The sequence below is a fragment of the Geotrypetes seraphini genome, chromosome 7, assembly GCF_902459505.1.
Source record: "Geotrypetes seraphini chromosome 7, aGeoSer1.1, whole genome shotgun sequence".
In the NCBI taxonomy this organism is placed as follows: Eukaryota; Metazoa; Chordata; class Amphibia; order Gymnophiona; family Dermophiidae; genus Geotrypetes; species Geotrypetes seraphini.
The window spans coordinates 139,887,554-139,904,732 of NC_047090.1; the positions used below are offsets into that span (position 1 = coordinate 139,887,554).

General features: G+C 48.6%; 1 protein-coding gene across 6 annotated transcripts in view; it reads right to left on the minus strand.

Moving 5' to 3' along the window:
- The window catches only part of DLGAP5 (DLG associated protein 5), a 108,806-nt gene that overhangs the window by 59,987 nt on the left and 31,640 nt on the right, over positions 1–17,179 (minus strand). For all 6 annotated transcript variants that reach the window (XM_033952447.1, XM_033952448.1, XM_033952444.1 and 3 more), the window contains 2 exons: positions 7,450–7,748; positions 830–969 (listed from right to left, as the gene is read on the minus strand). In XM_033952447.1, the coding sequence (XP_033808338.1) occupies positions 830–969; positions 7,450–7,748 (439 nt within the window). The remainder of the gene's footprint in view (positions 1–829; positions 970–7,449; positions 7,749–17,179) is intronic.

The following is a 17,179-nucleotide window of genomic DNA, read 5'->3' on the forward strand; positions in this document are numbered from 1 at the left end:
CTGGATCCTCCAGGGCAATGGGACCCTTTGAGAGAAGATTCATATGACAAGGAAGCCTGAAAGCTATGTCCCTCTGCAGATATACTAAGTCTACATACCAGGGCTGCCTCGGCCAATCTAGAGCTACCATGATCACTTGACCTGGGTGCATTCTGACCCTCCAAAGCACTCTGCCTATCATTGGCCATGGGAGGAATATACAGGAGCTCTTGCACAGGTTAGACCTGGACTAGAGCGTCCAACCCGACGCATCCAGGTTCGTACCTTTGACTGAAGAAACAAGCCGCCTTTTTATTGGATGCTGAGGACATGAGATTGAACGCCTGACATCCCCAGTGAACGACTATGCAGTTGAAGGCACTCTGAGAGAGAGACCACTCCCTGGGATCCAAGGGTCTACCAACTTAAGAAGTCTGCCTACACATTCTCCTCCCCGACTCTTGAGCCACCAAGATGGCCAAGAGATGGCCTTCCGCCCACTGGAAGAGTAGGTGAGCTTCCAGGCTCAGTGAAGCATTCCTGATACCTCTTTGCCTGTTTACATAGGCTACTGCCCTTCCTTCTAGGGCACTGCCCAGGACTCACAGAGCTAACCGTATCACTCTCAGATCCAAGCAATTGATCAACCACTTCCTCCGTACTTCTGTGAACTATAACTACATTGTTACAGTAAGATAGACAAAGTGATGTACAGACATTCTGCAACAGCTGACTCTGCAAAAGTGAAATGCAGCTAAAAATGTGTGTGCAAGACCTAAATTGTAAGTACTAGGTAAAATATTTTTAGTTGCAGTTTGATATCTGGATATTATGAGAAAACCTCACTCACCTTTCTCTGGTACTGGCAAAGAACCCCCACACAGAGTCAGCTCCTGATTGTCTAAATCTGCAATTTGTTTATCTGGTGGAAAATGAAATACAGATGCAGCTTGTGTCTTCACTGGACTTGTGGTTTCTTCAACAGGATTACTAGAAAAAAATGATAAAATATTGTTATCATATAGATATTGTATACTACAGGAGTTCTTAAACCTGTTCTGGGAGACTCCAGTCAGTTGGGTTTTCAAGATATCCCTAATGAATATGAACAAGGCAGATTTGCATGCCTGTCACCTCTATATATGCAAATCTCACTCATACATATTCATTATTGTCCACTCTAGGAATACATATTAATAAACATTGTTTGTTTATAGTCTCATATATTATCCACAAAACACAAATCCAACTTAGTAGTGCTCGTGAACCTCTTCTGTATACAAATTTTGTTTTTAAATAATACTATACATACTCAAATATAAACCGAGGTATCCTTTTTTCCCTCTAAAAAGGGGGAAAAAAGGTTGACTTGAATATAAACGGAGGTTAGAAATTTGTGTTATCATGGTGAGTCAATCTATAAAGACTATTCACCCTCCCTCCCCATCAGCTTTCTCTTAAGTCCCAAAGCTAACATATTTACAAGGCCCCAACATAGGAAAACGTAGCTACAAGCAACCACAAACTTAAAAAAATGAAGACAAAATCAAACTTAAACCTCAAGAAGCCATATGTAGTTTAACACTAGAGAAAGAGAAACAGCACTCTACACTTTGGAATATAAAAAGAAAACAGTGCAAATTTACAGTAAAACTGCATTTTCTGTTCATAAAATTAAAAATAAATTTTTTTCTGCCTTTGTTGTCTGGCCATTTTATTCATGTTTATCCCAGTTTCTGCTTTCTTCTGTCTTTTTTAAATTTTCTTTCCAGGGTTTGGAGTCTATCTGCTTCTTCTCTCATTCCTGTCTTCACTTCCTCTCTTACATCCATCTCTGACTAACCTTTTCCTGTTTCTCTTCATTTATTTTTCTGCATCACTATCTGCTTATATTTCTCCAGCTTTTTTTGCTAACTCCTCCCTCTCTCCCCCCTTCCAACATCTTCTCTTTTCTCCTTTATTTTCACTCTTATAACCAGTATCTACTGTCTTGCCCCCTCCATCCCGTATATCCTCTCCCCTCTTACACCTCATCTCTCTCTCTCTCCTTAGGATTTTTATTTAATTTTTCAGAACAGACTCCAATGGCTCTCTAAGCCATATGCCTTGTCGGTATCATCATCAAAGAGGTCATTGCCTGCACAAGGAATATTAGCCAAGCAGTCCTGAAGATTAGGGTCCATGTCAATGGTATGAAGCCAGGCAAGGCGACGTATTGCTACAGAGCAAGCAGCCGCCCAGGCAGACAACTCAAAGGCATCATAAGATGACTGAAGGAGATGTAATCTGAGTTGTGATAGAGAAGCAATGACTTCTTGAAATTCAAAGTGTTTTTGAGTATCCAAAAAACTCAAAAATTTAGGTAAAAGAGTTATGTGGAACTCAAAATAAGTAATAAAATGAAAATTATAATTAAGGACTTTAGAGGACATCATAGAATTTTGATAGATGCGAAGTCTGAATTTGTCCATAGTTTTCCCTTCCCTTCCAGGAGGAACAGTGGCATAAGCCTTGGAAGGATGGGACCTCTTTAAGGATGACTCCATAAGCAGGGATTGATGAGATAACTGTGAGTTGTCAAACCCTTTGCGATGGAGAATCCAATTTGCCTGGAACAGCTGGAATGGTTTAAGGGGTCTCCAGGCATCTGGCAAAAGTCTGTGAAGAGGAATCTTAAGTAACTCCGCCGGAGGTTGAGGTAGATGCATGACTTCGAGATACTCCTTAAAGTATTTGGAACCAGCATCTAATTGAAGATCCAAGTCAACAGCCATCCGACAAAGAAAAGATGAAAAAGATAGCTGATCCACCAATGCTTTGTCTCGGGAAGTATTCGAGGTTGTCGAGGCAGCCTGGGTCGAAGATGAAGCTTCGGCAGGAAAAAAGGCTTGGACGAAGCAATCGAAACCGCTGCATCCTCTAGGTGGAAGTGGAGACCTCGATCAAGGAGTTGGCGGTCTAGTCGAAGTAGGAGTAGATCGAGGCTTAGTTGAAGAGGGACGTTCTTTAGAAGAACTATGCCTGGAAGTATGCCTCAATGAAGGCCTCGATTTGTCAGTGAGAAGGGTGCTTGGAAGCAGATCTCGAAGATCGAGGAGACTTCGCCTCAGAGACAGAAGCAGCCGATGCCACCAAAGAATGGATAGGACTGGAGGCTGTAGATCGAAGCTCCAGAGGCTTGGTGGAGGAACCTAGATGCACTCCCAAAGACTCTGCTCCTTGTATAGAGAGTGAGGATTCCTGCCGAGACACTTGCAAAGATTCTGCTCCTTGCTTTACGTGCTTAGATGCCAGACCAGACACTCATAGAGACTCTGCTCCCTGCAAAGAGTGTGCAAGCTCAGACTGAGGCAAAGGAAGCGGCTCGACCTCGCAGGAGTCTGCAGAATGCCCAGGCTGGATGAGAGGAAGAAGCTTCGGTCCCATATTAGTAAGGAACTGAATGAATTGCTTCTCCAACATGGTCTGGAAAGAAGCCGGCAAGGATGGATCAGCGTCTGAAACCGGACCACCTGCTTTGGCTGGAGGTTCCACCGAGGCAGTGTAAATGTGCTTCGACTTGGAAGTCTTAGGCACCTTAAGCACCACTGCTGGAACTTTCTGCTGAGCGATCTGACCTGAGGATACAGGGGAAGATACAGCAGATGTTGTCGAGGAGAGAGCCGTTGCAAATGATGAAGGTCTGATGAGGCTCGAGGTGGAAACAGTAGAAACAGGAGGAGTATCGGTCGAAGGTGAGGCCGAGGTCGCCTTCGAAGTCGAGGGATCGGAGGAAGAATCCATCCCGAAGAGCTTCTCCACCAAAAGACTACGACGTTTAAGGGCTCAAGGTTGAAGAGTAGCACAGGGCTCGCACGACTTCGGTTGATGATCCGGCCCAAGGCACTTGAGGCACCAACGGTGTGGGTCCGTGAAGAAAATCGTACGCTGGCACTGGCTACACTTCTTGAAACCCGTTGCTGGCCAGGACATAGGAAGAAAAACAGCTGCCGCAAAATCGAAGCCCCTGGGCTGCGGCCAAGCTGCCTGCCCCGGCGGCCAAACGGAAGAAAATAAAAAAAAATTTTTTTAAAGAAAGAAAAAGAAAAAAAACAGCGATTCGTGAAGAAAAAAACACAAACCGCGGTTGTAGAGAAGGCACGAAGTAACAAAGTTAAACGCAGAGAATCAAAGATGGACTTCTCGGCTCCGCGGAAAACTGAGAACTGAGGAGATGCGCCCTACGCTGGGCGGGAAGGCACTCGTGCATGCGCAGTGCGATCGACTCGAAACTTCTAGTTTCTTCAAGCAAGTCTGCTTGCGAGCTTCCGCATCCGGGCTCTGCTGATGACATCACACATATGTGAGAATAGGCTGCCTGCTTGTCCTGGGATAATGGCTCATATCTCTATGTATGAAAACCTTTTTCTAGTTGCTTGTGTGTAAGTTAGAAACATGTAATGTAATGTAATGTAATTTATTTCTTATATACCGCTACATCCGTTAGGTTCTAAGCGGTTTACAGAAAATATACATTAAGATTAGAAATAAGAAAGGTACTTGAAAAATTCCCTTACTGTCCCGAAGGCTCACAATCTAACTAAAGTACCTGGAGGGTAATAGAGAAGTGAAAAGTAGAGTTAGAGGAAAAATAAAAATAAAATAAACATTTTAACAAGACAGCATTGATCTAAATACTTTGGAAGGTAGAAGAGAGGAGAGAAAGGAATAGAAGCAGAAGGGGGAACCGTTGAACAGTAGAAATTCTGGAGAAATTTAAATGATAGAAATAGAACAAAACAAAGACAAAAGGCAAAACAATAGATAAGATTAAAAATAAATCACAGCAGATGTATGCCATTCCGCCTGTCTGATCTGGGGGGTGGGGGAGGCGGGGTCCTGGGGGGGAGGGGGTGTGTTTGGGGGGGGTGGGGGGGATGGGGAACCGTGTAACCTGAGAGGACATAAGAGTCCAGTCCTCTTGGGGAGGGGAGTTATGTAATCAATATTTGCTTTTTTGCCTACTGTTTGTACTTGTTGTGGTTCGTTGTTTAATAAAAAACAGTTTTCTCTAAAAAAAAATAAATCATAAGCTGGAAAGAAAAATAAAATAAAACTTTGTCTTCAATCCACGGTTTCAGCGTCAGTGATGAAGTGGAGCAAGTAAGTTTAGGAGGAGCGATTGACGTTTCCAGAAAGGGCTTCTTCAGGGAAGAGACTTGGCAGACAGTCCCAGGATGCCTATTAGAGAATGACACGGTGAAAAAATTGGTCCCCGTCACCGCCCCGTCCCCGTCTCACCATCCCCGTCACCGCCCCGTCCCCGTCTCACCATCCCCGTCACCGCCCCGTCCCCGTCTCACCATCCTCTTCACCGCCCCGTCACCGCCACTGCCATCCCATTCACCGCCCCGTCACCGCCACTGCAATCCCATTCACTTTTCTTTATTTACGTATAAAGGAAACATTCTTTAAAACTTTAAAACTTAGTTAAATATTAGTTAATAACTATACAAAAACAAAACACGCAGAGAAAAAATTAATTAATATAAATTCCCTGACTTCCCTGCACTGTCCCCCCTTGAAGGTCTGTCCCCATCCTGAAAGCCTGATGCCCCCCCCCCCCGACGTCCGATACATCCCTCCCCCCGAAGGACCGCCGACTCCCCAACAATATCGGGCCAGGAGGGAGCCCAAATCCTCCTGGCCACGGCGACCCCCTAACCCCACCCCGCACTACATTACGGGCAGGAGGGATCCCAGGCCCTCCTGCCCTCGACGCAAACCCCCCTCCCCCCAACGACCGCCCCCCCCCAGCTTCAAAATGATGCCTGAAGTTACCTTGGGGGTTCTGAGCACTATTAATTTTAATTTATTACAGCACTCCAGAAATATTTTTCTAATTGTTTTAACTTGGAAAAGCGAACCAGGATTGTCTTAATGAAAGGCTTATGTTCTGCACTGCAGCCCTCCTGCCCTCGACGCAAACCCCCCTCCCCCCAACGACCGCCCCCCCCCAGCCGACCCGCGACCCCCCTGGCGACCCCCCACCCCCCTTCCCCGTACCTTTGGTAGTTGGCCGGACAGACGGGAGCCAAAACCGCCTGTCCGGCAGGCAGCCAACGAAGGAATGAGGCCGGATTGGCCCATCCATCCTAAAGCTCCGCCTACTGGTGGGGCCTAAGGCGCGTGGGCCAATCAGAATAGGCCCTGGAGCCTTAGGTCCCACCTGGGGGCGCGGCCTAAGGCACATGGTCGGGTTGGGCCCATGTGCCTCAGGCCGCGCCCCCAGGTGGGACCTAAGGCTCCAGGGCCTATTCTGATTGGCCCACGCGCCTTAGGCCCCACCAGTAGGCGGAGCTTTAGGATGGATGGGCCAATCCGGCCTCATTCCTTCGTTGGCTGCCTGCCGGACAGGCGGGTTTGGCTCCCGTCTGTCCGGCCAACTACCAAAGGTACGGGGAAGGGGGGTGGGGGGGTCGTGGGGGTCGCCAGGGGGGTCGCGGGTCGGCTGGGGGGGCGGTCGGAGGTTCTTGGGGGGGGGCGGTCGTTGGGGGGGAGGGGGGTTTGCGTCGAGGGCAGGAGGGCCTGGGATCCCTCCTGCCCGTAATGTAGTGCGGGGTGGGGTTAGGGGGTCGCCGTGGCCAGGAGGGTTTGGGCTCCCTTCTGGCCCGATATTGTCGGGAAGTCGGCGGTCCTTCGGGGTGGGGGTGCGAGTGGTCCTGCCGGGGGGGGGGGATGTATCGGACGTCGGGGAGTCGGCCGGGCAAGAGGGCTTGGGCTCCCTCTTGCTCCGATCGCGGGTGCGGGTGGGAGCGCGTGCGAGCGGTCGTTCGGGGTGGGGGTGCGAGCGGTCCTGCTGGGGGGGTGAATCGGGCGTCGGGCGGTAAATAGCGGTTCCTAGAAGGGGGTACATTGGCCCGCGGGGACAAACCTGTTCACCGTTTCCGCGGTCGGTGAATGGCCTTGTCCCCGTCACCGCAGCGACTGCTAGTTTTCTTCCCCGTTTTCGGCGGTGACCCGCGGCTTAAATGCGGTGGCCGCGGGTAAACCGTCACCGTGTCATTCTCTAATGCCTATGTCTCCTCCCCTGCGATGTTCTCCCATCCATGCATTCCCTCCCAGACACAAATGATGGCAGATAAAGGCCACATGGCCCATCTGCAGCATCCACTATCTCCTCCTCTCCCTAAGAGATCCTACACTACATGCCTGTCCCATTCTTTCTTGAATTCAGACACAGTCTATCTCCACCACCTCTACCAGAAGACTAATCAACACATCTTACCAACTTCTCTGTAAAAAAAAATATTTTTTTAGATGACTCCTGAGCCTATCACCTCTTAACTTCATCCTATGCCCTCTCATTCCAGAGCTTCTTTTCAAATGAAAGACTTGCCTCATACGCATTTATGCCACGTAGGTATTTAAATGTCTCTATAGTTACATATATGTCACCAGAAATGATTTTTTTTATTTAAAACAACTTACTTTGCAATTTTTACAGGACTCCAGGTATAACAAGGTGTCAGGAATGCATTAGCTCTATGAGGTGTCATAGGTTTGACTTTGTAAGATGACAGACCATTCAGTGGTTGAAATATAAAATTGGGAGGAGCAAAAGAGCTTCTGCTTTCGTCAACAAGAAGTGTCATATCTTTCACAGGAGAATTTCTCTTTTCCTCTACAGATTCTTGCAGTTGACGAGACAGAATCAGATTTTTGCAGTCATTCAATCTTTCACTGATTTGTGAGATCAAAATATTCTCAGAGGGCTTATGGGAAGGTTTCTGTAAAAACATGACGCCAATAAAAACAGAGGTGTTTTATTAATATACACTGAATTATCCAAACGTATACCCTATGAAACTTTCTTTTTTTTTTTTTTAACTTCTTTATTCATTTTTGAAAACTTACACAAGTGTACAAGATTACTTCCTTAACAAACATTTACTTGAAAATACTTTCTCTTTATCATCATACATAGATAAAAAATTTAAATCCCTTCCCACCCACCCCTTCTCAATTAATTTAAAGGAACATATCATATAACATTCATATATTTAATTATACAATACTGATTCTTACCCAATCCCTCCCCCCAAAAAGAAAAAATATTGTCAGTGAGAAAATGATGTCTACTCATTACAGTAATTTGTCAATGGTCCCCAAATCTTTATAAACTTATTATAATTTCCTTTTTGCAAAGCAATAACTCTTTCCATTTTATATATGTGACATAGGGAATTCCACCAAAATGAATAATTAAGATTGGTATAATTTTTACAGTTATTGTAATATGTTGGATGGCAACACCTGTCATTATCAATAAAAGTTTGTTATTACTTGAAGAAATTTGACTTTTAGTTCTCATTGACAAGCCGAATAGAATAGTATCATAAGATAAAGCTACACGATTTTCTAGAAGACAATTTATTTGAGACCAAATAGATTTCCAAAAGTTCATAATGCAAGGACAATAAAATATTAAATGATCCAATGTCCCCGCTTCCAAGTTACAGTGCCAGCATCTATTAGACTTAGAGCTATCCAACTTTTGTAAATGAACTGGGGTCCAAAAAGCTCTATGAGACAAACCAAGTTTGTCTCATAGATGCGGACACTGTACACCTTATTCTCCAAGACCAAATTCGTGGCCATTGAGATGCAGAAATATGATGAGAAAGATATCTCAATGCTCCAAATGTCTCTAAGACCAGTTTTTGGTTTTTTATTCAAATATCCAGATAGTAATTTATACCACTGCGCAGCCTGGTGTCCCAGGAAATCCGCCTGAAAGCACAGGAACTCCATAGTATATTGATTATTAAGAGTTTTCCATTCAGGAAACCCCACCTGAATAGCCTGCTTCAGTTGCAACCACTTAAAACTCTGTGACTTATTAAAACCAAATCTATGTTGCAACTGTGAAAACTCAAGCAGTTTACCATTTGAAATAACATCATTTAGAGAACGAATACCTGCAATAATCCAATGCTTCCATAGGATTTGAGATCCTCCAATTTGAATCTTGGAGTTTATCCATAAAGACTGATTTGTAGATTTACTTAATGGAATAGGTGTTAAATTACTAACGTAGCGTAATGTTTTCCAAGTATCAATTAATATTCTGTTCTCTTTGTACTTCCTAGGCATTTTAATACTGAGAACATGAACAAGATGAAACTTTCCATCATATACAGAATCCAGTTTGTAGTGTTTTATAAGCTTAAAGGATTTGTCTCAAAGTGGCTTTTAAAATAAGAATGGATTCTGAAAACAGAATGATTGACATGAATCTCTTCAAATAGGGCAAATTTACAAGTGACAAGATTTCTCTCTCATTTGTGTGTTTAGGAGGGTGCAAAACTTGGTGAAATATTTTAAAAGTAAAAATGATCATCTTGTTTTGTACCAATATACACATTGTGTATTTTTTAATCTATCCATAAAGGTGGTCAGTAACAACAGAAAGTAGCATTACAATGTTTCCCATTTTGTATTTATTTATAAAACTGAATAAGGACAACAAGCATGATACAGATTCTTATTCAAATAGGGTACAGGAATCTAGACACTGGTATACACTGCATATATTCTACCAAATGAACATCCAGAATAAAAAATAGATTACTTATGTTACGGAATGTGATGATATTTGTGCTAAAAAATTACGAAGAATAATTATGTATTTTCCAATACATAAGTTCATTTCATTGTAATATTTCCCTACTTATACTATAAGCTGACCAGTACTTGTGCTTGAAAACAAATCACTTTAGGTTCCTCTCTCACAGGATCTAGCTTCTGCACACCTCATCATACCCAACAGAGTCTGAAAATTTTTAGAATCACCCCAATAGTATCCAAGCCAGAATATTTAAATAGTAAATGAAATAAATGTAAACAATGGCAGATAAAGACCTGCATGGCCCATCCAGTCTGCCCAACAGTCATATCATCAAGGCAACATTGAACCAAGATGTCTTCCCCTTCCCTCCGAAATATATAAGACCTATACTCAGACGATATGAATGTGGTATAACATATGCATATATGCTCCTTGTCATTTTCAAGGCTCAGACTATAAAGCACAGTTACTTACCGTAACAGGTGTTATCCAGGGACAGCAGGCATATATTCTCACATGTGGGTGACGTCATCTATGGAGCCCCGATGCGGACAGCATTTCAAGCAAACTTGATTGAAGATTCAAGCTTGCTGTGCTGCACCACGCATGTGTGCCTCCTGCTCCACTAGAGGGCGCATCCCCTCCTCATGGTCTCCAGTTCACATATCCAGCAAAGAAGCCAACCCCAGGGAGGTGGGCGGGTTGTGAGAATATATGCCTGCTGTCCCTGGATAACACCTGTTACGGTAAGTAACTGTGCTTTATCCCAGGACAAGCAGGCATGATATTCTCACATGTGGGTGACCTCCAAGCTAATAATGAAGGGGTGGAGGGAAGTTGGCAATTTAAGAAAACAGATTACGTAATACCGATTGGCCGAACCGGCCATCGCTTCTGGACAGTGTATCCAGGCAGTAGTGAGAGGTGAAAGTATGAACCGAAGACCATGTGGCAGCCTTGCAGATATCCTCAATAGGCGTGGATCTGAGGAAAGCTACCGAAGCTGCCATCGCTCGGACTTTATGCCCCGTAACTCGACCATGCAGCGCGAGACCAGCCTGAGCGTAACAGAAAGAAATGCAAGCAGCCAACCAGTTGGACAAGGTGCGCTTGGAAACTGGGCGTCCCAACCTATTAGGGTCAAAGGACAAAAACAATTGTGGGACTGTCCGATGAGACTGAGTGTGTTGAAGGTAAAAAGCCAACGCCCTCTTGCAGTCAAGAGTGTGGAGCGCCACCTCTCCAGGGTGAGAGTGGGGCTTGGGAAAGAACACATGCAGAACAATGGACTGGTTGAGATGAAAATCAGATATCACCTTAGGCAAAAACTTAGGGTGAGTGCGGAGGACCACCTTGTCATGGTGGAATACCGTGAAAGGTGGGTCCGCCACCAAGGCCTGCAGCTCGCTAACCCTCCGAGCAGAAGTGAGAACGAGTAGGAAGATCACTTTCCAAGTGAGGAACTTAAGATGACACTTATCCATAGGCTCAAATGGAGGTTTCATCAGTTGAGCTAGAACCACATTAAGATCCCAAACCACCGGAGGCGGTTTGAGGGGAGGATGAACATTCAAAAGCCCCTTCATGAAACGGGAAACCAAGGGATGGAGTGAAAGAGCCTTCCCTTCCAGGGGCTGATGAAAGGCAGCAATGGCGCTGAGATGGACTCGAATGGAATTGGTCTTCAGGCCAGAGTGAGATAAATGGAGCAAATACTCCAGAACCAAAGACACAGGGACCGACACCGGGTCCTGGCGGTGAGAGGAGCACCGGGACGAGAATCTAGTCCACTTCTGAGAATAGCAGAGTCTAGTCGAGACTTTCCGAGAAGCCTCCAACACTTCCCTGACCGACTGAGATACAGGGAAGGAAGTCAAGGGGAAAGAAACCAAGCAGTCAGATGAAGAGACTGAAGATTGGGATGTAACAGTGAACCCCGACTCTGAGATAGCAGAGAGGGAAAGACAGGCAGAAGCAGAGGTTCCCTGACACTGAGTTGAAGTAGTAGGGAAAACCAAGGCTGGCGGGGCCATCGAGGAGCGATCAAGATCAGAGAGGCCCTCAGAGATTTTAGATGGACCAGCGTCCTCAGAATCAGAGGAAACGGCGGGAACGCATAGAGGAACTTTCCCTCCCAATCTAGGAGGAAGGCATCGGCCTCGAGACGGTCCGGGGAGTATATCCTTGAACAGAAGAGAGGCAGTTTTTGATTGTCGGGGGAGGCGAACAGATCTATCTGGGGAGTCCCCCACGTGTCGAACACCTGTTGCAGCACCTGAGAATGCAGGGACCACTCGTGTGGCTGGAGGAGGCGGCTGAGCCTGTCCGCCATTTGTTCCCCTTGGATGTAAACCGCTCGAAGGGAGATGTTTTGGGAGACCGCCCACTCCCAGAGCCGTAAGGCCTCCTAGCAGAGGGGCCAAGACCCTGTCCCTCCTTGCTTGTTTACGTAGTACATCGCCACCTGGTTGTCTGTGCAGACGAGAACTACCCGGTCGTGAAGCAGATGCTGAAAGGCCACCGCGGCAAGGTAAATGGCCCGAAGCTTCAGCACGTTGATGTGGCAGAGACGGTCCTCTGTGGTCCACAGACCTTGAGTGTGTAGACCGTCTACATGAGCCCCCCAAGCGTACTCCGACGAGTCCGTGGTTAGGACCTTGTGGTGTGGAGGGGCGAGAAAGAGCAAACCCTTGGAAAGATTCGAAGTGTCGGTCCACCAACGGAGCGATCTTTGCAAGGAAGGAGTCACTGTCACATGGCGGTTGATCGGGTCCTGATCCTGACGCCATTGTGATGCCAAAGTCCACTGTGGTAAAGCAGATGAAGGCGAGCAAGCGGGGTAACGTGGACTGTGGAGGCCATATGGCCGAGGAGCGTCATCATCTGTCGTGCCGAGGCCGAGGTCGATCTCGATACTTGTCGGCTCAGATTTACCAACGCCTCCCGCCGTTGAGGGGGGAGGAAGGAACGAAGACGGACCGTGTCCAGCATGGCCCCGATGAATTGTAAGGACTGAGAGGGGCAGAGCTGGGATTTTGGAAAGTTTATCTCGAACCCCAGACACTGAAGCGAAGTAATAGTCTGTCGGGTCGCTGAGATAACCCCCTCCCTGGTCGGGGCTTTGATCAGCTAATCGTCCAGGTATGGGAATACTTGCAGACCCTGGGAGCGCAAGGCAGCCGCGACCACTACGAGGCACTTCGTGAAGACTTGGGGGGACGAGGACAGGCCGAAGGGGAGGACCTGGTATTGTAGGTGGAGGTCCCCCACCTGAAAGCGGAGGAATCTGCGACAAGCGGGGTGCACCGGAACATGGGTGTAGGCCTCCTTCAGATCGAGAGAGCAGAGCCAATCGCCCTCGTCGATCAGGGGGTAAAGAATCGGAAGGGAAAGCATCCGAAACTTTTCCCTCGTCAAAAATTTGTTCAGGCGCCTCAAGTTCAGGATCGGGCGCAGGTCTCCCGTCTTCTTCGGTACCAGGAAGTATCGGGAGTAAAACCCTTGGCCCCTTTGATTTTGGGGAACCGGTTCCACCGCCCGCAGGCGAAGGAGGTCCTGTGCCTCGGAGAGGAGGAGGGACAGCTGCGCCCGATTGGGAGGACATGCACTGGGTGGGTTGTCGGGAGGAACCTCCCGAAAGTTGAGCGAGTACCCTGATGAGATCACGCCAAGGACCCATGAGTCCGACGTTATTGCTTCCCAGCGAGGGTAGTAGGCTTGTAGGCGGCCCCCGATGGGAAGGAGACCAGGTGGAGGTGCGGAGGGGGCCCGCCCCCGTCCGCTCATCCCATCAAAAGGACGGAGACGGCTTCGCAGGCGCAGTGGGCTGTGATTTTGGTGGAGCCCTAGAGTGAGCCTGGGGGCGTCGCTGCGGCGGTCTGGAAAAGGCCGGAGTAGACTTCTGGGGGTAGCGGCGAGGTAATCTCCGGAAGGGGCGAGAGGCTTGCGGTTTAGGTTTTTGCCGGACAAGGGATGCGAAGGAACGTTTGTGTTCCGACAACCGTTTCGTAGCTGCCTCGATGGTGTCGTCAAACAGTTCCTTCCCGACGCAAGGGAGGTTAGCTAACCGATCTTGCAGGTTAGGGTCCATATCGACAAGCCCTAGCCACGCCAGTCGGCGCATGGCCACCGCGAAGGCTGCGACCCTGGAAGACAGTTCAAAGCCATCGTAAGCGGCATGGAACAAGTGCAGTCGGAGGTTGGAAAAATCCTCGAGGAGGAGGCCAAACGCTGCTTGACGAGGGGCAGGTAGGTCCCCCGAGAAGGAAGCCAGCAGCCCAATGAGGTGTTTCAGGTAGGAGGAAAAGGTGAAAGTGTAGTTCAGGACCCTAGAGGCCATCATAGAGTTCTGATACAAACGGCGTCCGAATTTGTCTAGTGTCCGGCCTTCGCGTCCAGGGGGAACCGCCGCGGATACTCTAGAGGGGTGAGCTTTCTTCAGAGAAGACTCCACCAGTAAGGATTGGTGGGACAACTGTGGTTGCTCAAACCCCGGGCAACGCACCGTTCGGTACTTAGACTCCATTTTAGATGGGACCGCCGTCACCATGTAGGGAGTCTCGAGGTTCCTTATGAGGGTCTGCCGGAGTACTGGGTTCAGCGGTAGCCGGAGGGACTCTCGGGGCAGGGAAGCATATCCAGCTCCGCCAGGTGCTCCTTGGAGTGCCTCGAGTCAGACTGTAAGTCCAAGTCAAGGGCACGTCCCATGTCCCGGAAGAACCTCGTGAAGGAAGGTTGGTGGGATCCCGTGGCCCCTTGCGGGGACGGTGACCGAGACCTCCGTTTTGCCGAGAAGGAAGGGGAAGCCTCCCTCGAATAGCGAGGTTCTCGCTCGGACCCTCGATCCGACGCCGGGGACGCGCTATGGAAACGCTCCCGGGTCGAGGACCTGCGTCGCCTCGAGGAGCCCCTCAGGGACGACACCGGGGTATGGGGTACCGACCGATGTCGGGTCGGGGACCCCTCCCCGGACTCCCTCGGCGAAAGCCTGGAGCCTCGGACCGGAGCCCCGGTCCGAGGGGGAGTCAGTAGGAGCTGTGGGTTAGTGAGAGACAGCTCGGTAACCCGTAGCGGTCCCCCCGATCGGGTCGAGGGGGAGCAGCCTCGAACCGGAGGCGAACTCCGGGACTTTTTAGAGAGGGGCTTCAATTTTCGTTTCGCCCCGCGGTGCTCCGCCGGGGACGCGCGCCTCGAGTGCCTCGGAGAGGAATCCGAGGAAGAAGAGAGGCGGCGAAAACGGCGTGCTTTGTCTCGAGGGGTCTCGACGCGTTGCTCAGGCTGGTCCGGCGCACGCGAGGTCGAGGTCGAGGCAGGTTGAAGGTGAGCCATGGCAGCGGAGAGCTCCGTTGTGATCATTGCTCGGAGCAGCTCCTGGAATACCGGCACAGACAGCATCGACGGCATGTCCGAGGCTGCGGTGCACTCCACCGGGGGCGATCTCTATTCAGAGCATTCCCGAGTGGTGGAGGCACGTCCCGAGGTCTTCGGGGGTTTAGCCGGGGCCGTGGGCAAGGAACTCCCCCCTTGTCCGGCCATTGTCCCCGAGGTTGGCTTCTTTGGAGGTATGGAACCTGAGGAAGGAAGAGGGGACTTACCCGGAACCGAAGACTTCTGAGAGCTCGGGGTCTTCGAGGTTGAGTCCCGAGGCGGGGCCGAGGTGCCCGAGGCCGAGATCGAGGCCGGGGCCAATCTTGAGGCCGAGGGTTGATCGGCAGCAAATAGGTCCACCATGCGGGCCCGTCGTCGTCGGAGCGCCCGGTGTTGGAAGGTTGCGCACCGGGGGCAAGTTTCTGTTGGATGATCGGCCCCCAGGCAGAGGATGCACCAGCGATGCGGGTCTGTGAGTGATAGGAGACGCTCGCACCCGGTGCACTTTTTAAAGCCCGAAACGGGCCGGGACATAGGAAGTCCAGGCGACCACGGCCAATCAGGCCACGACGACCCGGGAGCCCCCAGATCGCGAGAAAAAAGCGCGAAAAGCAGGAAGAAGAAAAAATTTTATACGCACAGCGACTTTTAACAAAGAAAAAACAACAAATTGCGGTGAAAAGAGGGAACTGGGGCAGAGCTAAGAAAAAACGTGTCTTCTTAGCACAGTGGAAAAAAACGAACTGGAGACCACGAGGAGGGGATGCGCCCTCTAGTGGAGCAGGAGGCACACATGCATGGTGCAGCACAGCAAGCTTGAATCTTCAATCAAGTTTGCTTGAAATGCTGTCCGCATCGGGGCTCCGTAGATGACGTCACCCACATATGAGAATATCATGCCTGCTTGTCCTGGGATAAAGCATTTGACCTGCACTGGCCCTACTTCCCAACCACTAGAATTTCCATCAAAACCTACTCCAGCACCTCCTGATCTAACCATATACAGTACAGAATGACACTGGGACAAAGTTTGGCCTCATCCCCACCCTGTCAGCTCTGTCCTCATCTGCATAAGCCTTGAACACTTATGATTTTATATTTACTGTATTTTTCACTCTATAAGACGCACCCTCATGTAGAGGAGGAAAAACCAAGAAAAAAATCCTGAACCAAATAATATACCCTGTCCCATTGTCCTGCCCTGTACACTTTCTAACTTGGATAGCCACCATCCCTGCCTTGAACAACTATACAAAAGTATATATGTATATCAGAGCATTACAGATGCAGCTTTAAAAAAAATGTCACCTCCATAGCAGTTAATAGCGGATTGCATTGTATCAAAGATCATTGCTCCAGTCAACATACAGCACTACATCTTATCATATACAAACAAACCTCAAACGAGAAAATAACGGTACTGACAGAAGTGACAGATATGCCATAGTAACAATGACAGGCATTAGGGAGAGTTTACAATCATGTAACTGGCAGCAGCACAGTGACAAGCCCAACAGCCCTCTTGCCTGGGGCTTGGATGAGGTCTGGAGGGAAGGGAGGCTAGGCGAGGCCAGTCCCATTATCCGATACGGCTTATTTGCAGTTCTACACTAAAAAACTCACCGAGGTCAGAAGAACATAAGAACATAAGAAGTTGCCTCCGCTGAAGCAGACCAGAGGTCCATCTCGCCCAGCGGTCCGCTCTCGCGGCGGCCCATCTGGCCCACTGCCTGAACAGTGGTCTCTGACTAATTTTACCATTTACCTCTAATCCTATCCCTATAACCTTACCTCTACTCTTATCTGTACCCCTCAATCCCTTTGTCCTCCAGGTACCTGTCCAGACCTTCTTTGAAGCCCTGTAGCGTGCTTCTGCTTATCACATCCTCCGGTAGCGTGTTCCATGTATCCACCACCCTCTGGGTGAAAAAGAACTTCCTGGCATTTGTTCTAAAACTTTCCCCTCTCAATTTCACTGAGTGCCCCCTTGTACTTGAGGTTCCCCATAGTTTGAAAAATCTGTCCCTGTCCACTTTTTCTATGCCCTTCATGATCTTGAAGGTTTCTATCATGTCTCCTCTAAGTCGTCGCTTTTCCAGCGAGAAAAGCCCCAGCTTTTTCAGTCTGTCAGTATATGAGAGGTCCCCCATACCCTTTATTAGCTTAGTTGCTCTTCTCTGGACTCTCTCAAGTACCGCCATGTCCTTCTTGAGGTACGGCGAC